At 58.5% G+C, this 26,397-nt stretch overlaps 1 protein-coding gene across 5 annotated transcripts; it reads left to right on the top strand.

The window, feature by feature from the left end:
• The first annotated feature begins 3,024 nt into the window (after nt 1-3,024).
• SREBF1 (sterol regulatory element binding transcription factor 1) lies at nt 3,025-25,973 on the top strand. Of its 5 annotated transcripts, XM_072820859.1 has the most exons (20): nt 3,051-3,181; nt 16,401-16,499; nt 17,939-18,370; nt 18,765-18,952; nt 19,038-19,175; nt 19,256-19,477; nt 20,120-20,234; nt 20,453-20,673; nt 20,906-21,107; nt 21,215-21,393; nt 21,655-21,916; nt 21,999-22,165; nt 22,374-22,542; nt 23,001-23,109; nt 23,396-23,505; nt 23,629-23,761; nt 23,917-24,082; nt 24,538-24,738; nt 24,845-24,953; nt 25,239-25,973. In XM_072820859.1, the coding sequence occupies exons 1-20, from the start codon at nt 3,091-3,093 to the stop codon at nt 25,466-25,468; spliced, it is 3,543 nt and encodes a 1,180-aa protein (XP_072676960.1). In that variant the 5' UTR covers nt 3,051-3,090; the 3' UTR covers nt 25,469-25,973. The 5 variants fall into 5 exon arrangements, with proteins under 5 accessions (XP_072676957.1, XP_072676958.1, XP_072676962.1 ...); XM_072820857.1 differs by lacking the exon at nt 16,401-16,499 and having other exon boundaries at nt 3,026-3,181; XM_072820858.1 differs by lacking the exon at nt 3,051-3,181 and having other exon boundaries at nt 16,365-16,499.
• Nucleotides 25,974-26,397: the final 424 nt, after the last annotated feature.

Here is a 26,397-nt window from a genome sequence, read left to right as displayed (position 1 = left end):
CGCCGCGGTCCGCGGGGGCGGGACTTGTCTGGCTCCTCGCCCCAACTCCCCTGGGTCTCGGCCGCTGCCCGGCCCGGGTGAGGAGCCAGCGCCTCTCCTCCGGCAGCCCAGACCCTGGCGAAATCAGGGGCAACAGCGCCGTGAGGTCGTGGGCAAGTCGCCTTGCCTCCCCGTGCCTCGGTATTCTCATCTGTAAAATGGGAATAGCAGCCCGGTCCTCCTGGGACTGTTGGGAGGAATACTTGGGTTAATTCTGGTAAGCGCTCAAAGATGGTTGCCAGGGCAGGCACAGCATGCCAGCATCACTGTTGGCCGGGCCGGGGCCCCTGCCCCCCTCCTGGGCACTCCAGGGCAGAGGGGCCCACCACCGGGCCCTGGCACTCCTGTGGGTTCGGATCATCCCAGCCAAGAGGGGTCTGGGGGGCTTGTTTGGGGGTCTCAGGCTCTTTAGGGGGAGGAGCCACCAAGAGGTTTCCCTGAAGAACTGTCGCCTCCATCCCGTCCTTCCCCACTCTGATGTTGAGAATTGCCCTGGTTAAAAAAAAAAAAGAGAGAGAGAATTGCCCTGATAATCTGCGGCTGTGAAAGAAACAAAGTTGTGTCTCTTTGATTGCAAAGATTTAAAACACACCTCACCTCACCCCAACTATGCCCCACCGAGGGGCTTCCGCCAGGCTTCAGGTTTCTTTGTTTTTTAAGATTGTATTTATTCATGAGAGACACAGAGAGAGGCAGAGACACAGGCAAAGGGAGAAGCCGGCCCCATGCAGGGAGCCAGACGTGGGACTCGATCCCAGATCCCGGGTCTCCAGGATCACACCCTGGGCTAAAGCCGGCGCTAAACCTCTGAGCCACCTGGGCTGCCCAGGCTTCAGTTTCAATTGGCATTTCTAGTGTGGGCTGCAAGTCTGTTGACCTTGCCTTACTCTCTTTCCCCTCACTCCTGCAGTTTATGGCATGCATATTTGTTGAATCATGCTCTTTACATATATGGTGAACTCACTGAAAGAATAGTGAGGCAGGTCTGTTGTGATGATGACTCCAACACACCTTACCTGCCTCTGCAGAGTGACTGCAGGAAGGTTTATTCTCCTTTTACAATCCGGTAGCTGAGACTCAGAAAAGTGAAGTGAATGGGTTCCAGGTCACAAAGCAAGCAGGTGAAAAACCAGACCAACTTTCTGACTTTGGAAAAAGTGATCTTTAGAGGCTTTCCTCAGCACCCGCTCCTCTCCCCAATCCTCTCTCTGGGAAGGGATGTTAGGATTTTTAGGGAAGTCACCAGATTCTCAAGGCCTCCTGGGTGCTTGTCTCCTGCTTGGGTGGTAGGTAGGGTCTGGGGTGGGGGATAGGATGAAAGAAGCCAGATCCCTCTGTGCTCTCCCAGAGAAGTTCTTCTGGATCCCTGGGTGGATCCCAGAGCAGGGCCACTTGGGTGGTGGGGGAGATGTGGTTTGGAGACCCCCACAGCTCCTGGCCGCCCCTCCTCTGAGTAATTTTCCACAGCAGCCACTTCTAGGAGGGGAACAAAGAGCTGCATATATGGGCTGATCCCTTGGGACTTGGGCCTCAAGTCCTCTTCCAGCCAGGGCACCCCCCTTCTAAAGTGCACCACTAATTTTACTCCCTCAGAAGGAGTGGCCAGACAGGCTATATCTGGAGTCTGGGCAAGACAGTATTTAGGATGGCATGACTTACTGATGCCAGGGGCTAGGAGAGACTGGGGGTCCCACTTGTGATGGATCTCCTTGTCTGTCCGGCACCAGGAGTATCTTTCTCTGCTTGCATAGTTCCAGGGACAAGGAACTCACTCCCTTTCCAGTTTCATATACTCACATGTTCTAGTTGATCTCTAGCCACCTCAGTGGGACACCCTCCCCCCACCCGTGCCACCTAGCTCTGTCCTCAGTCCACAGGGCCCAGGGTTCGTTCAGTCTCCAGGCAGTCTCCCAGCCAAGCTGCCTCCTCTGACCCACACCCAGCCTGTCGTGATCCAGGGCAGCCTGGCTCAAGCGTAAAGCACAGCCCACCTCTTCCTTGTGTCCCCCATCTAGGCTGATCCCAGGGATAAGCGCTGAGTTGGAAGTCAGCCCTGGGGCCCAAGCCTGTGGCTGTCCCTGAGTAGCTGTGTGCAATTAGAACTCTCTAGATCTTCCTGTCTTCTTGGGTACTGAGGCCAGCCTACTTCCGGGGACTGGACTGGGTCCACTGGCTTCCAAACCCCCCCTTGTTACCACAGCTGGATCTGGAAGGAAACGAGATTAAATCAGGAAGGGAGATTCGCCTCTTCCAGGCTCCCTTTGGGCTACCCCCTTATCTAGAGCCCAATCTGATCTTAGGAAACTGGGGCGGGGCGGCTGGCTGATCTCACAGGCCCAGCCCCCCCCCCCCCCCCCCCCCCCCCCGCAATCACTAATCTCCCAAGCAGCCTATGGAGAAGCATCACCAAGCTCCAGGTAGAGCTGATGCAATTGAGGACAAGAGTTGGCCCGACAGCCCACAGCAGGTCATCAGAGCTATCACTCCAACAGATCTGTCTTGTTCTAAAGAGCCAAATCTAGGAAGTGAGGTTTGTCCAGGCCCCAGCCCCCTCCAGCTCCTGGACAGGCCCTGTCCCGGAGCTTCACCCAGCCCCCTTGCTTGGTGTTGGGAGAAACTGAGGCCGAGAAGGCTCAAGGCCTGCCCGCACGCCCCCGCTGCAGTGGGCCAGACGCGGCTGTGCCAGGGGTCGGATAAAAGGAACGACTGGAGGGCGCACTGGCGGAGGGGCGGGCTGGGGGTAGGTCTGCGAGCCCGACCCCGGAGCCGGGTCCCAGCTCTCTCCAGGTGGGGTGGGGCCCCGTCTACCCCGGGGGCGGGGCCTCTCGGCAGGGCCCCGCCCCCGCCCCGCCCTCCCTGCAGAGCCACAGCGGGGGAACCCAGTTTCCGAGGAACTTTTCGCGGGCGCCGGGCCGCCACCGGGGCCGGGCGGGGACGCGGACGCGCGCAGCGGCGGCAGCGGGCCGGGGCCGGCGGACGCGGCGCTCCCTGCGAAAGTCCGTACGCGGCGGCGGCGGGCCCGGCGGGCGGCCCGGAGGAGGCGACTGCGCCATGGACGAGCCGCCCTTCAGCGACGCGGCCCTGGAGCAGGCGCTGGCCGAGCCGTGCGAGCTGGACGCGGCGCTGCTGACCGACATCGAAGGTACGTCAAGGGCCGGCTGGGCTCCGCGCGAGCGTGGCGCGCCGGCGGCGTGGGGCTTTGTCTCCCGGGGCGCGGGGTCGGGCACCGGTCCCGGCTCTGTGCTGTGTGCGCGGGGCTTCCCCGCGCGCTCCCCCGCGCCTCTGGGCTGCGCGCAGTGGGCCCCGTTGTGCAGACCGCGCCGATCCTCCCCTGCGCCACCCCCCCGGCCTCTCGGGCCGCGCCTCGCCGGGTCTCTTGGAGGCTCCGGGCCGGGCACGTGCGCCTCTGGGCGTCCGGGGCCCCGCGCGGCGCGGCAAGGGAGTCCTCGGTCCAGGGGCGGCCGCCGCGAGCCCGGGAGACCTGGGCGGTTCCGAGGCCCCGCCCCCGCCCCGGCCCTGACGTCAGCGCGGGGTTACTCACGGTCATTCCCTCCGGCCGAGAGTTCAGCTCGGCGCGGAGCTCACGCGCATGCGCGCAGCGCTTCTCCTGGCCCCTCCTCCCGCTCCCTCCCGCTCCCTCCCGCCCCCGGCGAGTGCTCCCAGTCCCGGATGGGCCTCGCTGGCGCAAACGTTTAGTGAGCATCTACTGAATACCAGGCCGTGTACTAGGCATCGGGGGTTCACAGATCGACCTGGGCTCCTCCTTTTCTTGGGAGCACGGAAATTCTCAAGAAAACCCGCAAACGGATATTTAGTTGCCCGGTGGTGGTGCAGGGGTGGGGGAGACCTCTTTTTTTTTTTTTTTTAAGATTATATTTATTTATTCATGAGAGACACAGAGAGAGAGAGAGAGAGAGGCAGACACAGGCAGAGGGAGAGGCAGGCTCCATGGAGGGAGCCTGATGCGGAACTCGATCCCAGGACTCTAGGATCATGCCCTGGGCTGAAGGCAGGCATTAAACCCCTGAGCCACCCAGGGATCCCTGGGGGAGACCTCTTTGAGCAGAGCAGACGTTTGAGCTGAGACTTGAAGGTCGGCGTCAGGACCCACTGGGAAGGATGTTTCCCCAGCCTGCCGAGGGCTCAGCACGGGCCAAGGCCCCGAGTTTGAGGAGTTAAGAGGAAGGCACAGGAGGGGAGGTTGGGACAGTTGGCAAAAAACAGGATCCTCTGCGCCAGAGGGCAGAGCTGTGGTGGAGCTGCTGAGCAGAGCCGGTGCACTCACCCCTTCAAAAGTATCTTGTTTGCTAGACAGAGAAGGGGTTTGAGAACAGTGCGGCAGGTCCCAGTTGGGAGGCTGTTGCCCCATTGTGTAGAGAGGACAAACCACAGCCCCCAGCAAATGGCCCTCCATGGTTGCTCTGCAGTTTCGGCATCACTGGCCAAGTGTCACTTGGTCAATGGGGAACTTGAAGCCAAGAGCACAGGACACAGACCTCCGACTACCTGGACAGTCGTGTCCATGGAGCTTGTGGCCACCTGAGGTTAACAAACAGACACTTCTAACTCACTCACTCCTGCCCTACCGAGGCGGTGCATATGAGCCCAGCTGGCTGCCAGCCTGGGGCCTTATCAGCTTGCCTTCCCTGTGGACCAGGCAAGGGGAGGGTCTGGGAGGAGAGACTTAAATTGTGGGGCTTTCCCAAATCAGCCTTCCTCTTGGCCCTGCCCTGGAGTGATGAACCCTAAACCCCAGGCCCTGGAGAAATCCAAGCCTGACTCAACCAACAGTTCCAAAATCCCTGGACCCACTGGGTACAGCCTGAAAGGCACATGACCAGGTGGTGAGTTCCTGGGCTTTGGGGTCGGGACTTGAATCTGGACACTACTCACTTACTTTGCCATCCTGCCCAAGCTCTCTGAATCTCTGAGCCTGTTTCCCACTCGGGATATGAATGCTTCCCTTCCTAGAGGAGTTGGGGCAATAGAATCAGGGCAGGTGTATCAGGGCCACAGGTCTGGCATAGACTTTTTTCACGGACTCATTTGCAGAAGCATTATGTCCTGAGGCCCAAGGACCAGGCCCCTGCATCTGTTTGGGGTTGGGGGCAATTAAGCACCAGCTCTAAAGATTTTTTTTTTTTTTTTAATTCATTCATGAGAGACACAGAGTGAGAAGCAGAGACCTAGGCAGAGGGAGAGGCAGAGGCAGGCTCCTTGCAGGGAGCCTGATGCGGAACTCCATCCCAGGATCCTGGAATCACGACCTGAACTGAAGGCAGACGCTCAACCACTGAGCCACCCAGGTGCCCCTAGGCACCAGCTCTAATCTGGGAGAGACGGCAGACAACTGCAGCCTCTTGCTGGGGTGGCCATGAAGTTTGCCTACCACGGCAGGATGTTTCTTGGTTTTTATCCAAACTTTCTTTTTTCCTCCCAATTACACAACAAATCTCTTTGCATTGTAAAAAAGTTAGAAAGTTCAAGTGAGCAAAAAGAGAAAATAAAATCTTCCTTAAACCGGTCATGCAGAGATAAGCTCTGTTAATTATGTGGGGGATTGGATTGTTTCCTGGTGTGTGTGTGTGTGTGTGTGTGTGTGTGTAATGACTATACACTCATGATCTACTTTTTAAAAACAACACCTTCGAGGTATCATTTACCTGCTATAAGATTGATCCAAAAAAAAAAAAAAAAAGATTGATCCAGTTTAAGTGTACAGTAAGTTTTTACGTTGACTAAGTTGTGTGACCATCACCAGTTAGTTCTAGAGCATTTTCATCACCACAGTAAGATCCCTCTTGCCTGTTCACAACCACTCTCTGGTCCACACCCAGTCCCAGGCAACCGCTAATCTATACTTTTACAATTTAGAATAGGGTCCATTGGCTCACAACAGATTGTAACCTGCTTTGTTCCATGTCAACAGCCAGACAACAATCAAGTTCCCTGGTTTGCTCACAGATGGACATCCATGTTGTTTTGTTCTTATAAACTGCACTGCAGTAGACACCCCAGGCCAGTCTTTGCTTGGATGGATCCTCTGTTAGTTTCATAGGTGGAAGCTCTGGGAGGGGAATTTGATGCTCAGAGGACAGGCCTAATTTTGAGACTTTTACCTTGCCTTTGGAGTGAGGCTGATTCAAGGTCTAGAGAGAAGTGAGTTGGGGGTGGGACGGGCAGGGCCCGAAGGTCTCCAGGTCCCTAAGAGGAAAGACGGTTGTGAGGTGGGCCAGGCAGGCCTCAAACTACTGGAGGGGTAGATGGACTGGGTCCAGAGGCAGTGGGGAGTTTTGAGGGCATGGGGGCAGGGCAGTGCTATGCTTGGTTTATATGTTGGAAGCTCCCCCTGGCAGCTGAGGTAGAGGATCACAACAGAGGATCACAACTGTATCCTAGGCTTCTAGCTGACCAGTGAGCCCTCCCGACAGCCTTAAGTGGGTAGACTTAAGATCTTCATCTTACAGATGAGTTCCTTGAGGCACACAGAGAGGTCAAGTGACTTGCCTGAGGTCACACAGCCAGAACATGGCAGGGCCAAGATTCATACTTAGGCGGTGGACTCCAGAGCCCATGCTCTTATCTGCTCAGCTCCTAAGAGTGGGGTAGGGGTAGAAAGCGATAGGACAGGGAACCCCGGGTATCTGGGTGGCCCAGTCGGCTGAGTGTCTCTTGATTTTGGCTTAGGGTCGTGATCTCAGAGTTGTGAGATGCATTGGGCTCTGTGCTCGCATTGGGCTCTATGCTCAGCAGAGAGTTGGCTTTTCTCCCTCTGCCCCTCCCCTCACTCGGGTGCGCATGTGTGTGTACACTCTCTCTCTCTCAAGTAAATTTTAAAGTCTTAAAAAAAAAAAAAAAAAAGAACAGAGAACCCAGGAGGCAGCTCCACGTGGGGCTATGCTGGGGGCCTGGGAGTAGGTCACAGAGGTCAGAGGCCAAGCGGCTGCTTCACCCTCCCAGTCCAGAGTGGCCTTTGAGTCATGAGACTGAGACTGTCACCAGGGAGCAGGCTAAGGGCCTTGAGCCCCACCCAACCCTGCTGCCTGCCTTTGCCAAACCCTCTGTCATGTGAACGGGTATTGGGGTGGAGCTGCCAGCACAGCCCTTAGCTCTGTGGGTGAAGGCACTGACCTAGCTCCAGCCCCATGACCTCTGGTATGCCCTGTGCTTTGGGGTCCCTGTGGCTGTGGGTGGAGGGGACCTGAGCGCAGCCCTGTGCCATGTTTGTGATTATTGTTAAGCCCGAGGCAGGCATCCCCTCTTCGCTGATTAATATATCAGATGTCGCACCTGCTTTAAGTGCAGAAGAGGCGAACGGAGATGGGGTTCTGACTGGGCCCTCCCCACCTATGGGGTTGCGGGGGGATGCTGGCCTGGCTGAGGAGTCGCCCTGGGGACTGTGGTTTATCTGAAGCGTTTGGTAGGACGGTCCATCTGTCCTCTGCCTGGATGCCCCCACCTTCACTGTTTGTGTAGCCAGGGTAGCCTTGCCGGGTCTCACTCCTCCCCACCGCAGCTCGGCCCAGGCAGTGCTTTCTGGGGCTCTGCAGCCCTGTGGTCCCTCCCAGGCGCCTAGATAAACCACAGGAGGGCCTGCTCCCAGGGCCCGTGCGCGTCTGGCACTTTTCTGGGTCCAGGCCAGTCCTGGTGGAGAGAACCCACTGGGGGCCATTCAGCCAGCCCCCGCCTCTCCCCATGGCATCTCACACCCAGTCCTTTCCCCAGTGGGAAAAGCTTGGGCTCTTCTTAGAAAACACGGCTCAAGGGGCGCCTGATGGCTCAGTCAGTTAAGATTCTGACTCTTGGTTTCAGCTCAGGCCATGATCTCAGGATTGTGAGATCGAGCCCTGACATGGGCTCCATGCTGGGTGTGGAACCTGCTTAAGATTCTCTCTCTCTCCCGCTGCCCGTGCGCCACCCTCCCCCTCCTGCATGCATGCACACTGCCACACACTCTCTAAAAAAAAAAGAAAAGAAAAAGGAAACACAGTTTGTGCTTACTGCTCAGCTCCCAGCTCTGGGCATAGAACTCCTCAGTTCCCAAATGACCGTGGCTCCCCAGTGCCCCCAAGATAATGTTCCCATGTCTCAGCATTGCATTCCAGACCTGCAGGGTTTGCCGGACCTGTCTCTTTGGGGGATGGAGAGAAGCATGCTGGGAGTGGGTTGAGATGTCTGGGAGTTACCTCCTGTCCGATGATCACCTCTCTGGACACAAACATCCTGAGTGACCTGGTCAGCCCAGGTAGGGTCACCATTAGACAGAAGCCTGGCATCTGGACTTTGCCCTGTCAACAGGTGCAGCTCAGGTGGGAATGGCAGTGCTGGCCAGAGGAAGTATCTCTGGCTTTGTCTCTTGCCAGCACAGGCCCTGTGGATGTGACCTTTGAACCCCAGTCAGGTCTGAGATGGCATACTTCTGAGACCTAAGTCCCATGTGGCTACACGAAGAGGGTTGTGTGAGGGCAGGGGAGAGAGCCTCAGAAATGGGTTTGGGGCTCCTGGAAGGGGGGTTGAGGCTGGGTCCAGTTGTGTGTGGTTCCCCAACTGGGTCTAGGACTTGGAGGGAGGTGGGGCAGGCATGGGGGTCCATCCCACCTGGAAGAGTTGGTGGCCTAGAAAGGCCCATCCTGACCTGGAACACTGCTCAAGCTCACCCTTTCCTCCTAAATGACCCTCCAGTTATCTCCCAGCAAGGCCGCCCCCTCCTAGGGCTCTGGGGTTCCCGTTGGAGCCCAGGGTCTTCAGATTCAACCCCTGTTGCGTGACCATGAACAAGTGGCTTAACCTCTCTGGCCTTCAGGTACTAGGAATAATAGTAGAATCATCTTCTTGGAGTTTTGGGCATCAGATGAGCTCATTTAGGTCAAGGGCTTAAGCAGCACACGGCCAATAGTAGCCCTCAACCAATTTAGATCACTTAACTAGGACCTGGCACCTAATATGTTCAGCTTAACAAATGTTAGCAGACTATCCAAGGAGCCTATGTTGGAAGTCTCTATGGGCTATGGTTTCAAGTCCTGAGTGGCCACCATTTGATTCTGGGTCTCTGCTTGGGAGAGAAGGTGGGGCTGGTCAGGGCTAGTTGGGCGCCCCTCCCCTCTCCCTCTGCCTGACCCCTAGGGAAGCAAGCACCCTGTCCTTAGCTACTGTTAAAGATAAAGAGAGTAGAGCTGGAAGGACACTTCTTCTTCTTTTAAAAGATTTTATTTATTCATTCATGAGAGACATAGGCAGAGAGAGAAGCAGGCTCCATGCAGGGAGCCTGATGTGGGATTCAATCCTGGGACTCCAGGATCATACCCTGGGCTGAAGGCAGATGCTTAACCACTGAGCCACCCAGGCGTCCCTGGAAGGAGACTTCGAGATACCTTGTCACCTCCTCACCCAGCAGTACAAATGAGAAAGAGGTTTTTGTTGTTATTGTTGTTTTTTTATACTTTATTTATTTATTAGAGAGAGAGCACAAGCAGTGGGGAGAGGGAGAGGGAGAGGGAGAAGCAGACTCCCCATTGAGCAGGGAGCCCCACACTGGACTTGATCCCAAGGCCCTGGGAATATGACCTGAGCCGAAGGCAGATGCTCAACCACTGAGCCACCCAGGCATCCTGGATCAGAGATCTTGAAACACCTGACTCACCATAGTTCCCTAGCTGCCCAACCTGTGGCTCAAGCCAGGTGGTAACTTAGGGGTATGAAGGAGTTAGAGACCTGTAGAAGCAGCAGGAAGGCCAGACCCAGCAAGGATTGCTTCCCAGGCAGAAGAATCTGCTGAAGAAGCTTTGTTTCTAGCTGGCAGAGGAGGGTGGGGGCACAGCGGGTGTTTGTGAGCCTCTGGTCATGTGATAGTTTGTTGCACAAAACATCTCAAGGCAGCCTTGGAAATACAAATTAAAGCACCTTTGAGGTTCCAGTCACACAGTTCTCAGGACTAAACAAAGCAACCAAAATTAAGTAAAAATTATAACACCCAGTGCTGGTGATGCAATGAGGAAACACATTGCAGGGGAGGTTCTAAAGGGTGTCTCTCTTTGCCAGGGAGCAGCCCATACTAAGCCCACTTCAGGTTTAAAATGGGCTGCAAGGGAAAAACTCAAAAAGGGGAAATAGATATAATTTATATAAAGAAATGTGCAGCACTACTATTTAGACCGGGAACAGTTGCTCAGCAATAGGACACAACTCCCAGATTGCCACTGTTCAGTCCCATGGGTTGGTTTTCAGCTGCCTGAATGATAAGTATGTGACCTGAGCCCACACCTATGACAAGATGTCCGAATTGGTGCTGACCAGCATCTTGCTCAATGGCCATCTTACAGGTCATGTGCAGGGTCATTTGGTCTGGGTGAAGGGGAGCTAGTGTGTGGGGTGACACAGATGAGGGGAGACTCTGAGAAGGCAACGTCAGAGCAAGTTTTGAAAGAGGAGCAGGAATTTGCTAGGTAGACAAAGGATAATGGGAAGGACATTTCTGGCAGAGGGAGCAGCCTGGGCGAACGCATGGTGGCACTGAATTGCATGATCACAGTGATGGTGAGTCACAGCGAGGGCCTGTGGCTGGAGACCAGCGGGGGGGTGGTGGTGGCTATGTGGACCCCTGACTCTGGTCCCCTCTGTGCTCTGCCTTGTGCTGAGTGCTGCTGGTGTCATGAGCTGGTCGAGCCCCAGCCCTGCCTTGAGGGGTTCCCAGCCAAGGCCTGGCCGCTAACGGTGGTCAGGAAGGCCCAGGAAGGGGCAGTGTCAGAGCTGAGCCTCCACGCACACCTTGTGGCCTGAGATGCACACTGCCAGAAGGCTGGGGCAGAGCCAGGCTGGGGCTGGGGCTGTCTCCTGTCCTGGGCAGGCTGGAGCTGATGAGTGTGGGCTCGGGTCGGTTGACCCAGGTTTGAGTCCTAGATTCTCTACTTGGCAGTGGTGGGCCCTTGGACACGTGGCCTCTCTCTGAGCCTGTTTCCTTGTTCATCTAGAGGGCTCATGCCCAGGTACACCTGGGGCTCCAGCCATGGGCCCATCCCATTCCAGGAAGAGGCACTTGCCCCCCCCAGGAGGCCCTGAGTGCACAAAGGCAGTCTGTCTCTGTTGCATACATGACTAGCTGAGGACATGCAAACCTGCTGACCTGAGTCCTCAGGAGGATCGAGGAGGCATGGGTAGGAGCAGCAGGGATGAGTGGCAGGCAGGGCATAGCCCTGGCTTCCCAGGATGCTGGGTGAATGCCCACCCCTGCTCTGAGCCCATCCCGAAGTGGGCAGAGGCAACGCTCCAGGGGTCCCATAAGCCCTGCCCATGCCCTCTCCTGCGCTGGTGCTGCTTTTATACCGTTCCCTGTTCTTCACACTTGTGCCACCCTTTGTGATTTGCATTGCGCTGGGCAGTTTGCACACCCCTTTCCTGCCCATTTCCTGGAGTATTGGTGTCCTTGGCTCAGGAGACAGACAAACTCCTGTTGGAATCCCAGCTCCTTGGCTGCCTCCCTGACTTCTGTCTCCACCTTTGTTCCTTCTGCTCCAGCCACCCTGGGCTCCTTGCCGTCTCATCAGCCTCATGCCAAGCTTGCTCCCACCTCAGGGCCTTTGCACTTGCTGTCCCTTCTGCCCGAAGCCTTCCTTCCTCCTGGCCCCCTCCCTTGTTTCATTCAGGCATCTACTCAGATGTTGCCTCTTCAGGGAGTCTGGCTGCTGATCTCATCGGTAGTGGCCCCTCACCCTCTCTTCATACTGCCTCAGTTTCTCTGTGGTGCCCATCAGCATCTGCACCCACATTCTTCCAGGTATTTGCTGACTGTTGGTCACTGGAATGTAAGCTTCATGAGGCAAGGTCTCCGTGCAGTGTCCATGTAGCCCCAGTGCCTGGCACAGGCCTAATACACAGTAGACACTTAAGGCAGTAGTGGGGCACCTGGGTGGCCCAGTCAGTTGAGTGTCCATCTCTTGATTTCAGTGCAGGTCATGATCTCAGGGTCGTGAGATGGAGCCCTGGCTCCAGCTCTGTGCTCAGCACAGAGTCTGCTTAGGACTCTCTCTCCCTCTCCCCCTCTCCATCAGCTTTCTCTCTGTGTCTTTCAAATAAATAAATCTTAAAAAAAGAAAAAAAGAAGAAGAAAAAGAAAAGACAGTGGATATTGTCAAGAGAGACAAATCTAGGCATCATTGACCAGGCCATGAGAGGGAGGTGGTGAGCTCCCTATCCTGAGAGGCGTGCAAACAGAGCCTGTTTGAGGTTCAAGGCCCATACAGGCTGGATGGGAGGGAGGCTCCTGTGATGATCAGAGCCGGGGTCCTGCCAGTTTGTGGTGCTGGGTCCTCCCAAGATTTGCATCCTGGCCTCACAAAATAAACAGGCCAGAGAATAAAAGCCTGTCCCATATCTGCCTTCCAAAGGTGGTTTGAAGATAGAGCCAAGGAAGAAAGGGGGTCAGGTTTCCTGTTGGGCCCTGATAGAATCAGGGCAGGACTGGAAAGGAGAGCATAAAGGAGGAATCCAGGCTTGGGGAGGAGGTGCGGAAGGTGAGCGATTGGAGGGCTGTGAGGTGGGCCCACTGAGGCTCAGAGTCTATGCCTCTTCTTCCCTGTTCTCTGGGGAGTGCATGCAGGAGCCACACTGAGTCCCTCTCTGCTGGAAGGCCAGGGCTCAGCTCACTGGAGAATCATCCATGAGATGGGAGCCATGGAGCCTTGGGGGCCCTGTCTTGGCTTCCAGGGCTGGCAGGGGTACCTCTCCTGCCTCACTCCAGTCCCAGCCTGATTTTCTCTCCATAAAACAAGCTCCAGGGATCCCTGGGTGGCGCAGCGGTTTGGCGCCTGCCTTTGGCCCAGGGCGCGATCCTGGAGACCCGGGATCGAATCCCACGTCAGGCTCCCGGTGCATGGAGCCTGCTTCTCCCTCTGCCTATGTCTCTGCCTCTCTCTCTCTCTCTATGTGACTATCATAAATAAATAAAATAAAAAAAATTAAAAAAAAAAACAAGCTCCATTGTCTATGGAGTTCCGACTTGAACATTGCAAGTGTTAGGCCACTCACTACCTGCCTTAACATTTCTAGACCATTCCATTTGTTGTACAGGGACTAATCCCCCCCCCCTTTTTCCCCCTTTTAAAAATATTTTATTTATTTATTTGTGAGAGACACATGCAGAGAGAGAGAGGCAGAGACACAGGCAGAGGGAGAACCAGGCTCCCTACGGGGAGCCCAATGTGGCACTCTATCCCAGGATTAGGACCTGAGCCAAAGGCAGATGCTCAACCACTGAGCCACCCAGGCATCCCAAGGGACTGATCTTTATTGAGATCTTGCTGAATGCTGGGTGCTTCATACACTTGCTCTTCTTGGGGGGCAGAGGAGGAAGAGAGTGAGAGTAAGAGCATGAGCTGGGGACAGGGGCAGGAGCAGAGGGCAGAGAGAGAGAGAGAATCTTCAGCAGGTTCCACATCCAGCATGAAGCCCAGTGCTGGGCTTGATCTGACGGCCCTAAGGTCATGACCGAAGCCAAAATCAAGAGTTGGACACTTAACCCACCGAGCCACCCAGGTGCCCTGATATATTTGTTCTTTTTTTTTTTTTTTAAGATTTTATTTATTTATTCATGAGGGACACAGAGAGGGACAGGCAGAGGGAGAAGCAGGCTCCATGCAGGGAGCCCGATGTGGGACTTGATCCCAGGTCTCCAGGATCATCCCCTGAGCTGAAGGCAGGCGCTTAACTGCTGAGCCACCCAGGCATCCCTACATTTGCTTTTATTATTTTATTTTACTTTCATTTTTTAAAGTTAACATGCAGTGTTATGAGTTTTAGGGGTACAGTATAGTGTTTCAGCAACTCTATACATTACCCAGCACTCACCATGCTAAGGGTACTCTTGATCCCCATCACCTACCTCACCCATCCCCCACCCACTTCCCCTCTGCTCACCACCAGTTTGTTCTCTAGAGTTAAAAGTCTGTTTTTTGGCTTGTCTCTTTTTCCTTTGTTTATTTTTTTTAAAATTCCACATATGCATGAAATCATACGGTATTTGTCTTTCTCTGACTTATTTCACCTAGTATTACACCTTGTAGCCCTGTAGATCTATCCATGGTGTCGCAAATGTCAAGACTTCATTCTTTTTTATGGTTGAGTAATACTCCAGAGTGAGAGTGTGTGTGTGTGTGTGTGTGTGAGTGTGTGTGTGTCTACACTGTATCTTCTTCATCCGTTCATTGTTGATGGACAACCTAGGCTGCTTGCATAATTTGGCTGTCATAAATAATGCTGCAGTAGACACACTTGTCCTTCTAGAACCTCACCGGTGTCACCTCTGGAGACATGGGGTGGAGGCTCAGAGAAAGGGAGTGATTTGCCTGAGATGACATGGCAAGTGAGGCACAGGGGGCAGGTCTGCCCCCTGGATGGATGGGGGAAGGGGGCTGTGGGGTTTGCTCTCATATTTCCAACCCCAGTCTTAGATCTGGCACCCAGCTTCTGCTGGCAGATTAAGCTCCAGAGGAGAGAGATGGGGGGCTGCTCAGGCCAAGTTCAGGGAAAGGCTGGCCCCTTATATGCCACCAGGTGCCTCATGGCACCCAGGCCCTCTTTCTTGCTGCATCTCAGAAGCCTTCCCTGACTCGGGCTACCCTCAGGGGGACATAGACCAACCATTCTCCCTCCTACCTCAGGATGAAATTGGGGCAAAGCATAAAGATGTGAGGAATGGAAAACAGGCAAGAAAATGTGGTGAAGGGAAGAGAAGGATGAGACAGGAAGGGGGTGGCCCAGGCTTATACCCTCAGGGCTGTCTCTGGCCCTGGTCCACTTGCAGGTCCTGCCACAGTATGGGCTGCACAAGTGGGGACCATGGTAAGAAAAAAACAGAGCTGTGAGGGTCTGCTTTTGAAACTGGTGCCTGGAATTCAGGCCTTGGTGTCTAACCTGTTTTCTGTTACTCTGGTGAGGTCAGAGCCTTTTCAACAGCAGTGCTTTGTTTTTTTTGTGGGGGGGAGTTGAGGGAAAGTGTGAGCACCCACAAGCTGAGGAGAGAGGGAGGTAGAAGTGCTGGAGGAGAAGTTCTTTATCCTTGGCACCCCCTACAAAGGCATGGAAAGTTCTAGAAAGATTGGGAACTGGATGTGTGTGAGGGAGATGAGGCAGTTTCCTTGTTTAGGCTGGTGGACAGGGAGAGAAATTGGGGCTGGAGTCCCTCTTGGCCCATGCTGCTCAGTTGGCATACCTGCCTGCCCAGGCTTCATCCTCCCTTAGAGGCCACAGGAGCCTGGGAGCCAGAGGCTGGGGCAGGACTTGCTATGGGTCTGTTTGGCCACAAGAGCTCAAGGTGACAACCTGGGCAGCTGGCCATACTTTGTTCATCTGTATGTGTCGAACTTTGACCTTAATCAGAGGTCCTGCCTAGGGGAGGCACTCCTAGGTACCTTCTCAAAAGACCTCCAGAGCCTGTCACCCTAGGGCTGCACCCCTGCCTTCCTTACCCTCCGTCCCAGGGATTAGGCTGTCTCCTGGCCTCCCAGGACCCTACAGGCAATAAGTGAGCCAGGTTTGGCCCTCAGGGACTGCTGGGAGCAAGCTGTGAGACCTCAGGGGCCAGAGCTGACTTTGCAGACCCCCTCCCCCCATCCCAGACCCAGGTCTCTCGGCAAAAGAATATCTGCACAGAGAGACAGGAATCAGGTGCAAGGATTATGGGAATGTGTACTTTGGGAGGAGGGGATCCCTCACGCTGGGCCTCAGTTTCCTGGCAGTGACCTGTTCTTAGGCGTCCATGTGGTGGGGGGGTGCCCCAGGAAGAGGAGGTCCCCACACCCACCACCAGCAGCCCTTGGCGGTAATTCAGCGCTTCGTGGTCCTGAGCGCTGCACCCATGTTCTTTTTCACTTCTCCCATTCGAGGCCAGAGAGATGTGATGATCCCATTGTCTAGAGAAGTAAACTGAGGCCTAGCGGTGGAGACCTGCTCAGAGCGCCAGCGGTCTGTAAAGAGTGTTGGGGCATCCGTGCCGGGGCCTCCCGGCCCCGCGTCCACTCCGCAGCCCTCCTCTGAAGTGCTAACGGAGGTGGTTGGAGCTGGGGGCGTGGCGGGGGCTGTGACCGCCAGTAACCCCGGCGGCTGTCGGCGCCGAGCGGGTTAAGGGCCCTCGCCCGCGAGTAACCCCGGCCCCATTCAGCGCCGCGGGGTGAAACCCGAGCTCGAGCCGCCGTCGGGGGTGGGGCGGGGGCAGGGGCGGGGCCCTAGTGAGGCAGCGGCGCGGCCGCTGATTGGCCGCGCGCGCTCACCCCATGCCCGGCCCGCGGCCCCGAGGGGCGGGGCCTGCGGGGGCGGGGCCTGCGGGGGGCGGGGCGCTCCGCGGGCTTTATAGCGCGGCGGAGCCCTGACAGGTGAAGTCGGCGCCGCGCGGAGACCGGCAGGCCAGCCGCCGGGGCGCCCCGAAGGGGCGGCGGGCGCGGGCCACGGAGCCATGGATTGCACATTCGAAGGTATTTTTTTGGAGGACTCCCCACCCCTTTATCACAGAGCCTCCACCTCCGCGGCGGGGTCACCATCCCCGGTTTCCTCAGAGGGGGGCGTGTGTGTGCAGCGGCCGTGGACTCCCCGCGGAAAGAGCTGGTTCCCGAGGGGGCGGGGGCCGCTGCCAGCTGCCGGCGCCCACTGGAGTTGGGCCGCCCCCACCCTCAGTAGTTACCCCCACCCCGGCGCCTGGAGTGAGAGAGCGGCTTTCCAACGACTTCGGCCCCGCTCTGAGGCAGCGGGGGCAGAAGCAGGGAGGAGGCCACTTGTCCCCTGTCCCCCCGAACCAAATCTGGGACCCCAGTCCTGGATTGAGTCAGCTTTGCTTTCAGGGCCTCAGTTTCCCCATCTTGTCAGAGGGGCTCATGAGGGTGGGGGTGAGGGATCAGGGCCCCGCCAGTGAAAGTGCTATAAGCCTTTAGGCTGGGCTTGGACTCCAAGGGCCCACAAGGTGTTTGCCCTGGAGGGCCCAGGGGGACCGAGCCTGGCACCCCCATCACGGGCTCTGGGAGGCCGGAGGAAGGTCCCCTCCTGCAGAAACTGCCCTGCGTGGCCACCTGTCAGTAGGCAGGAGGCAGGCAACCGTGAGGCCCGCTGCGGGCCAGCTTCCTGCTCTGCCAAGCCTCGCAGCAGCCCTGCCATGAAGGGCTTCATCTTGTTTTGTTGTACAGATGAGGAAACTGAGGCTCAGTGAGAGGAGGCAGTTGGCCCAGGCCAACTGGGGATCTTGTGGAGCACTTTAACCCAGTGGGTGGCTGTCCCTAGTGGGTTAGAGGGCCTCAGGCCAACAGCGAGGCAGCTAGTCGTCACCCGCCAGCTAGGGGAGAGGCTGAAGCAGTCACTGGGAGTGTGTCCCAGTCTGTACGAGGAGGAAGGAGTCGGGACGGCCAGCATTCTGTTTTATAGGGGGGAAACTGAAGCCTTGAATGGCTTGGTCCCGAGGCTGCTTGGCCACAGACGTGGTCTGGGCTCGTGCCCAGAACATGCAGGGACACACTGGTTGGCACACACGTGGCCGGCAGCTGGGTCAGCCCCAAGCCTCGTTCTGTTCCACGGAGGAATGGGTTGGTGTTGGCAGCTCTCAAGTCAGCCGTCTAGCATCCAGACCCCAATTCTGCCTCAGCATAGGTGTGGGGCAAGGTAATGGGCCTCATGGGGTGCTGACCTCGTCCGGCTGTTGTACGGGCTGTTTGATACATGCGAAGCACCAGGCATTGCTCCAGATGTCACAGGTGCCCAAGAAAGGGCTGCGTGTCTGGGAGCATGGGCTCATGTGGGTGGCTTTCTATTTCTGCATCATTGCCCCACATATCCAGCTGTGTGGACAAGAGGCATGCAGTGTGTGATGCCCTATACTGGGGCCAGCCCCCTGCCCCACTGTCACTCACTCAGCCTCTTCTTTCTCCAGACATGCTTCAGCTCATCAACAACCAAGACAGCGACTTCCCGGGCCTGTTCGACCCACCGTATGCCGGGGGTGGGGCAGGGGGCACAGACCCTGCCAGTCCTGATGCCAGCTCCCCAGGCAGCTTGTCCCCATCTCCTGCCACAATGAGCTCTCCACTGGATGGATTCCTTGGGGGACCCAAGGCGACACCTCCACCCTCGTCCCCTCCCCAGCCTGCCCCCACCTCACTGAAGATGTACCCACCTGGGCCTGCTTTCTCCCCTGGGCCTGGCATCAAGGAGGAGCCACTGCCGCTGACTATCCTGCAGCCCCCAACCCCGCAGCCCCTGCCAGGGTCCCTCCTGCCCCAGAGCTTCCCAGCTCCAGCCCCACCACAGTTCAGCTCTGCCCCTGCATTGGGCTATCCCGGCCCCACTGGAGGCTTCTCCACAGGTAAGGGTGTGTGTGAGGGGACAACAGGAGTACAGAGAGGAGGGTCTACTGTGGCCTCCATAGAGGAATTTGCAGGTTTTAGAGATCGGGCCTTTGCTCTACTGCCTCAGACGCCCCTGTTACTAGCGGTGCTTGTGTTCTTGCTATTGTTGGGTGAAGCGCTGCCTCCCACTCTGCCGGGGTGTCCACATCAGTGCTGCCCTTCCAGAGACAAGTGCATGGCTGGAATGCTAGCACATTTGCATCAGAGCTCTAGGCAGGGGTTGTCCCCACAGGAAACTGAAGCGTGAGGGGTGATGACTCATCACAGGTCATAGGGTGATAGGGTCCTGAGGGGTGGGTTGAAAGGGGTTAGGGCAGCCTGTGTCCGCAGCCCCAGCCTTTATCTCTGCAGGGACCCCTCCAGGGAGCACCCCGCAGCCGCTGCCTGGCCTGCCACTGGCTTCCCTGCCAGGGGTCCCGCCCGTCTCCTTGCACACCCAGGTCCAGAATGCGGCCCCCCAGCCTCTGTTGACAGCCACAGCCAACCCCACAGCAGCCCCCGGAACAACCACTGTGACCTCGCAGATCCAGCAGGTCCCGGTGAGGAGGTCTGGCCAGGTGTCGGGGAGGTGGCAGCCCCTGGTGCAGACTCACAGCTCTTGGCTAAGACCTCTCCCACTCCCAGGTCCTGCTGCAGCCCCACTTCATCAAGGCTGACTCTTTGCTTCTGACAACCATGAAAACAGACATGGCAACCACTGTGAAGGCAGCGGGTATCAGCTCCCTGGCCCCTGGCACGACTGTACAAACGGGGCCCTTGCAGGTGGGTAACATGGGGAGGGCAGGAAGTCAGGGCTCTGCGCATGAGCATGCCCAGCTGTTAACCTGTGCCTGGCCCTTCAGACCCTGGTGAGCGGAGGAACTATCCTGGCGACGGTACCTCTGGTAGTGGACACTGAGAAGCTGCCCATCAACCGGCTAGCAGCTGGTGGCAAGGCCCTGGGCTCGGCTCAGAACCGTGGTGAGAAGCGCACAGCCCACAACGCCATTGAGAAGCGCTACCGTTCCTCCATCAACGACAAAATCGTGGAGCTCAAGGACCTGGTGGTGGGCACTGAAGCAAAGGTGTGGGCCGAGGCGTTCAGAGACACTCTGGGCTGACCCCGGGGAAGGAGGGGACCGGAAGAACCAGGACTGAGCCTGGGCCATGGGCTTAAGCAACTCTTTGGGCCTGGCCAGTGCCATTGATTCGGCTGAACCTTATGGAGGGTACCCTGTGTCCCAGGGGCTAATCTGGATCCTGGGGATACAGCAGTGAACAGACAGACAAAAATCCTGCTGTCTGGAGACTGATGTTCTAGGGGGGATGTGACAGGGGGGCGGTGGTGTGTGATGATCAACAGGATAAATAAGTAAGCGTTAGAGCTGCTAGATGGGGATAAGTGCTGTGGAGGAAAACAAAGCAGGAAGAGGGGCGGTGAGAGCTGCACATCTGAAGCACCTCAGAAAGGTGATGTTACATAAGCAAAGACCTGGAGGAGGTGAGGGAGTGAGCCAGATGCTGTTGGATGCCTTTGATATATTAATTCTTATGCCTATCCAGGGAGATAGGTTCTACTAGGGGAAGAATATTCCATGTAGAGGGAATAGCAAGTGCAAGGGTCCTGAGGTAGCAGTATTGTGAGGCAGCCCCACCCCCCCTTGCCTCGGTGCCCACTTGCCAGGCCTGACTGGCCCCCTGTTCTCTCTCCCTCCCACCCCCTGCAGCTGAATAAGTCTGCTGTCTTGCGCAAGGCCATCGATTACATCCGCTTCCTACAACAGAGCAACCAGAAGCTCAAGCAGGAGAACCTGAGTCTCCGCGCTGCTGCCCACAAAAGCAGTGAGTCCTGGCGTCACCCTGCCCCTGGCTCTGCACTGCCCCACCCCAACTCTCATGCCTGCCCCTTCAGCTCTGACCCTTTAAGGGCCCCGATGTGGGCCCCAGCTTGGCCCTCAAGAGCTAGACCGACTCCCAGTTCGCCCTCTCCAGGGCCCTAAGCTGTTTCGGGGTGGGGTATCTAGCCTTCACCCCCGGCCCTGTTCCTTTTGGGCCTGCAGAGTCACTGAAGGACCTGGTATCAGTCTGTGGCGGAGGAGGAAATACAGACGTGCCCATGGAGAGCGGGAAGCCTGAGGTGGTGGACACACTTAGCCCGCCACCCTCGGACGCTGGCTCGCCGTCTCAGAGCAGCCCCTTGTCCCTGGGAGGCAAGAGCGGTGGCAGTGCCGGCAGTGGCAGTGACTCGGAGCCTGACAGCCCAGTCTTTGAGGATAGCCAGGTTGGGCCCTGCTGTGTCCCCCCATCTGTCTCCCCCTCAATCTCTGAGCCCCAGGACGGGCGTAGGAAGCAGCCCCTAATGTATCCCACCTCCCATGTGACAGAAAAACCGGCCTGTAGCCACGTGGGGGGCTCCCACTGTGAGGCTGGGTAGGGTGCCCATCCCTCCCTCCTGTTGCATCCTCTCTGGGCGCCTTGTGCCCTGCCCTGGCGAACCTGCCCAACCCTTCCAGGTGAAGCCGGAACAGCTGCTGTCCCCCCACAGCCGGGGTATGCTGGACCGCTCCCGCCTGGCCCTGTGCACCCTTGTCTTCCTCTGCCTCTCCTGCAACCCCCTGGCCTCCTTGCTGGGCAGCTGGGGTTCCCCCAGCCCCTCGGATGCCGGCAGCACCTACCATGGTCCTGGCCGCAATGTGCTGGGCACCGAGGGCAGAGGTAGGATAGGCCCAGTCCAGGTTATCCCTGGGGTAGGGGGAAGGGGTACTCAGGTATCTATCCAAAGCCTATGGAGCCGGGTCCCCAGCCCTTCTGTCTGCCCCTAGATGGCCCTGGCTGGACCCCGTGGCTGCTGCCCCCGCTGATCTGGCTAACCAATGGGCTGCTGGTGCTCGCCTCCTTGGCGCTTCTCTTCATTTATGGAGAGCCGGTCACACGGCCCCACTCTGGCCCTGCTGTGCACTTCTGGAGGCATCGCAAACAGGCTGACCTGGACCTGGCCCGGGTAAGGGGCTGGATCCAGGGACTGGGGGTTGGGAGATTGGGTGGGACCGGGACCTGGGGTGGCACTTGGGCAGGGGCTGGGTGGCATTCCTCTTCCCTGCCCCATACTCCCTGCTCTTGTCTACCCTGCAGACTCCTGCTGACTGGGGGACACCAGGGTCATGGTGGGGAGCCCAAGGTGGGAGGATCTTCAGAGCAGGAGGGGTATGGTGTGCTCAGATGCTCTGACCCTCCATTGCTCACCTGGAAAACCCCATCCCAGGGAGACTTTCCTCAAGCTGCACAGCAGCTGTGGCTGGCCCTGCGGGCCCTGGGCCGGCCACTCCCCACCTCCCACCTGGACCTGGCCTGTAGCCTACTCTGGAACCTCATCCGCCACCTGCTGCAGCGTCTCTGGGTGGGCCGATGGCTGGCAGGCCGGGCAGGGGGCCTGCACAGGGACTGTGCCCTGCAGGCGGACGCTCGCACCAGCGCCCGGGATGCGGCACTCGTCTACCACAAGCTGCACCAGCTGCATACCATGGGTATGAAGGGTGGGGGCTGGGTTGGAGGGGCTCCCGCTGCCCTGACACCATGCCCCTGCCTTATGGCCTGCCCATCTTTCAGGGAAGTACACAGGTGGGCACCTCACTGCCGCCAATCTGGCACTGAGTGCCCTCAACCTGGCGGAATGCGCAGGGGATGCCGTGTCCGTGGCCACGCTGGCTGAGATCTATGTGGCCGCTGCACTGAGGGTCAAGACCAGTCTCCCGAGGGCCTTGCATTTTCTGACAGTGAGTGGGTGGTGGGCTGGTGGGGGCAGGGCTGGGGACTTGTCTTTGCAGCTCTTTCCAGTGGCTCCCTGGGCAAGGGGCTGCCCGAGAGGAGGCAGTGGGTTCCAGATGGTCTCCAGGCCCAGCTGGGCTCTCAGCCCTCGGTCTGGTCTGGGTTTGGAGTCCCTGTCTGGGTCCCTTGTGACAGCCCAGCTCCCTTCCCTCACAGCGCTTCTTCCTGAGTAGTGCCCGCCAGGCCTGCCTGGCACAGAGCGGCTCGGTGCCTCTTGCCATGCAGTGGCTATGCCACCCTGTGGGCCACCGTTTCTTCGTGGATGGGGACTGGGCCGTGTGCAGTGCCCCAAGGGAGAGCCTGTACAGCTTGGCCGGCAACCCAGGTGCTCTCCCATCCCCATGCCCATCCCCTGACCCCCTCCCTCCTTTGTGCCCCTTTCCCCTTCCTCATCCTCATTCCTGTCCTGTCCCTTATCCCTGCGTCTCTGATGTCCCCTTCCCATCTGTTGTTACTGTGGAGGCTTCAGGAGCAGGAAGGCTGGGTCTGTCTCAGTTGGGGCTCTTCAGAAGCAAAGAGGGAGACAGGAATTTGGAGGCAGGTGGTTGATTGGAGAGGTGATCCCAGGCAAGACCATTGTATAGTAAAGAGATCAGATGGAAAGAACAGAGCTGCTAAAGGCGTTTTATTAAGTAGATTATACTGTCCGGGGTTGGTTATCCTATCCAAGGGCAGGCCGGGAGGATTTATCTGTCCCACCCACGTGCCCAGGAAAGAGCCCTTGGTGTGGAGAGGAGGGGTAGGGCCCTTCCTGCCAGCCTGCTCACCCACTCCTTCCCACAGTGGACCCCTTGGCCCAGGTGACCCAGCTGTTCCGCGAACATCTCTTGGAGAGGGCATTGAATTGTGTGGCTCAGCCCAGTCCCAGCCCTGGATCAGCTGACGGGGACAGGTGAGTGTCCCTGTGCTCCCCTACCAGGCAAGCGCCCTCCACGGGAGAGTCTGAGAGTGGCTATGTACCGGGCCGCGTGTGGGTGGTGGGAGCTGGGCTATTGTCCACACGCTGTGTGGCCTCAGGCGCATCTCACTCCCCCCTGGGGTCTGTTTTCCCACCAGCTTGCCAAGAAGAGACACAGAGCTGGGAGGTCAGGCTGTGCTCTGGTGGGGGTTGAGGAGGGCTGAGGCTTTCCCAGGAAAGGCTTACCTGTCCTGATAGCCAGGCCTCTCTTCTGACACAGGGAGTTCTCTGACGCCCTTGGGTACCTACAGCTGCTGAACAGCTGTTCTGATGCTGCCGGGGCTCCTGCTTGCAGCTTCTCCATCAGCTCCAGCATGGCCACCACCACTGGTGAGCCCCCAGACCCCTGCCCTGGGGACCCCCGGCTCGGCCCCAGCTCTACACCAGTTCAGCCTGGTGCAGGGTGGCTGAGTTCCTGGGAGCCTCCCCACCTACACCCCTTGCTCCCTGCAGGCACAGACCCCATGGCCAAGTGGTGGGCCTCACTGACCACCATGGTGATCCACTGGCTGCGGCGCGATGAGGAGGCGGCCGAGCGGCTATACCCGCTGGTGGAGCACCTGCCCCGTGCCCTGCAGGAGTCTGAGTGAGTACAGGCCAGATTCTCTCGGACTCTCCAGCCTTCTGTGCAGTCAGGGTCACCACCCTTTCTTCCCCATGAAGCCAGAACCAGGGCAGTGGGGAGTGTAGTGAGGGCCTGGGCCATGTCTGACCATCAGTCCTCTGCCCTGGCCCCAACAGGAGACCCCTGCCCCGGGCGGCTCTGCACTCCTTCAAGGCTGCCCGGGCCCTGCTGGGCCGCGGGAAGGCAGAGTCTGGCCCAGCCAGCCTGGCCATCTGTGAGAAGGCTAGTGGGTACCTGCAGGACAGCCTGGCGACCACACCAGCTGGGAGCTCCATTGACAAGGTGAGGGGTGGTGCCGGGGGCCTGGCAGGTCTGGGGTGGGGGTCCCCACCTTGCCATCCCCTGGATGTTCTCCCTTGGGCTGCAGAAGATGCTGGGGTCAGCCTGACAGTAGGGGTTGGGGCCCTGGCCAGCCTTGTCTCTCTGGCTAAGGCTTGGGTCCCGGTGGAAGAGCGGCTGCCCCCCTCGGGTCCCAGTCTCCCCCCACAGGAGGACGGGTGGGGTGAGGGGTCTGGCAGAGGCCTCTTCCGAGGCCACTTCTGAGCGGGCGGCAGGCGTGGGGGCCTGAAGAGGCGGGCGGCCCCGCGGTGCATTGCTGTTGCATTGCACGTGAGTGACGCGGGTGCAGTGCCTCGGCAGTGCAGCCCGGAGCCGGCCCCTGGCACCGCGGGCCCCCACTCGTCCCCTCCCACAGCCGGAGCCCACCCCCGTGACCCCTTCCCTGCCCCCCACCCCAGGCCATGCAGCTGCTCCTGTGTGACTTGCTCCTGGTGGCACGAACTAGCCTGTGGCGGCGGCAGCAGCCACCCGCACCCACCCAGGCCTCGCAGGGCCCGGGCGCCGGGGCCCAGGCTTCTGCCCTCGAACTGCGTGGCTTCCAGCGGGACCTGAGCGGCCTGAGGCGTCTGGCACAGAGCTTCCGGCCCGCCATGCGGAGGGTGAGTGCCCATGGGGCCCCTCGGCTCCCAGTGGGGATGTGAGGCAGCAGGGGAGGGAGGGATGGCCCGGCGCGAACCCCAACTCTCCTGGCCCCCTCCTACCCAGGTGTTCCTGCACGAGGCCACGGCCCGGCTGATGGCAGGGGCCAGCCCCACGCGGACGCACCAGCTCCTGGACCGCAGCCTGCGGAGGAGGGCCGGCCCCTGCGGCAAAGGTGCGCGGGGCCAGGGTGGCGCTGCTCCGGGGCTGGGGGTGGGGAAAGCCCGAACAAAGTGTGATGGATGCCCAGCGCTACTGTGTCTGCGGCAGAGACCCAGGGACTTGGTGGTGGTTACCTGATGGCGATATCCTACCCGAGAAAGTCCACGGGGTCCACCGTCACCCGTGGGATGGGCGACTATGCGCGAGTCCCGTGGACGCGACAGGCCCCGCCTGTGCGCCGGAGGTGGGCGGAGCCAGGCCCCCTGGCCCCGCCCCTGACATCCTGCGGTTTGCGCAGGCGCAGTGGCCGAGCTGGAGCCACGGCCCACGCGGCGGGAGCACGCCGAGGCCCTGCTGCTGGCCTCCTGCTACTTGCCTCCCGGCTTCCTGTCGGCGCCCGGGCAGCGCGTGGGCATGCTGGCCGAGGCGGCGCGCACGCTCGAGAAGCTTGGCGATCGCCGCCTGCTGCACGACTGCCAGCAAATGCTCATGCGCCTGGGCGGCGGGACCACCGTCACCTCCAGCTAGATCCCCGTCCGCGGCCCCGCCGGGCCGGAGCCTCGACGGCCAGAGGCAGCGCTGGAGACCCCGAGTGTCCACGGTGCAGCTACGTACCGCACTGTCTGCGGGGGGGGTGGGGGGTGGGAGGCACATAGGGGCTTTTGCTGCCTCTTGACCTGGTTGGCCGGAGGGGGCGCGACCCCAGCCCCCCCACTGCACCCCAACGCGACGAGCGGCGGCCAGCGTGGTGCTGACCTCTGGTGGCCGATCGGGGGATTGCAGGGGCTCCTTGCCCTGCAGGCACCGAGTGGCTTTTCCCTCTCCCGCGTCAGGGAGGGGTACATCTCACTGAGCTGAGGGGGGCCTACTCCAAGGCGCCTCTCTCCCTTCTGGAGAGACTTGTACATAGTGTAGATCAGGGTGCACCAGCCTCCTGACCTCTAAGGCTCAAGTGTTACGTTGCCTTTTGCAAACTTTATTTTCATAGGTTGAGAAGTTTTGTACAGAGAATAAAAAATGAAATTATTTATAATCTGGGTTTTGTTTCTTGGGGGAGGAGGGTGTGTGTTTTAGCTGATAGACCAGGGGACCAGAGGGTCCTTTGGGCCTCCCCCTCCTGGCTCACCCCCAGCACCAAGACAGAGGTTTCCACTGCCATCAGTCCTAATGGCCAGAAACTTCCCCTTCCATGTGGGAGTCCTGTCCCTTTAGGACCTCCAGGTGACCGGGATTCCGCCCATTTCTGGGCCACAGGGTTGGGCTGTATCAACCCTTAATCCTTAAGGGCTATTGTGGTCTCAGCTGCCCCTTCCCACCTCCCTGCTTGTACTCCCATCAGTGCCCAGGCTGGCAGGCGGGGATGACATGGTGGCCTTAGGGATCTATTGTGATAGGAGCTATAGTCTGGTATCCCCGTGTCTGGGTCATTTGCCTCACCTCCTCCATCCCACCCGTCC

The sequence above is a fragment of the Canis lupus genome, chromosome 3 (assembly GCF_048164855.1).
Source record: "Canis lupus baileyi chromosome 3, mCanLup2.hap1, whole genome shotgun sequence".
NCBI classification, from domain to species: Eukaryota; Metazoa; Chordata; class Mammalia; order Carnivora; family Canidae; genus Canis; species Canis lupus.
Note: the sequence above shows the minus strand (reverse complement) of the source record. Positions and strands in the feature narration are given on the sequence as shown.

Coding starts and splice junctions, on each gene's coding strand:
- SREBF1 (XM_072820856.1), top strand. CDS start 3,091: ATGGACGAGCCGCCCTTCAGCGACGCGGCCCTGGAGCAGGCGCTGGCC. Junction 18,953..19,037: donor CGCAGATCCAGCAGGTCCCG/GTGAGGAGGTCT, acceptor TCCCACTCCCAG/GTCCTGCTGCAGCCCCACTT. Junction 22,166..22,373: donor GGGCCTTGCATTTTCTGACA/GTGAGTGGGTGG, acceptor CTTCCCTCACAG/CGCTTCTTCCTGAGTAGTGC.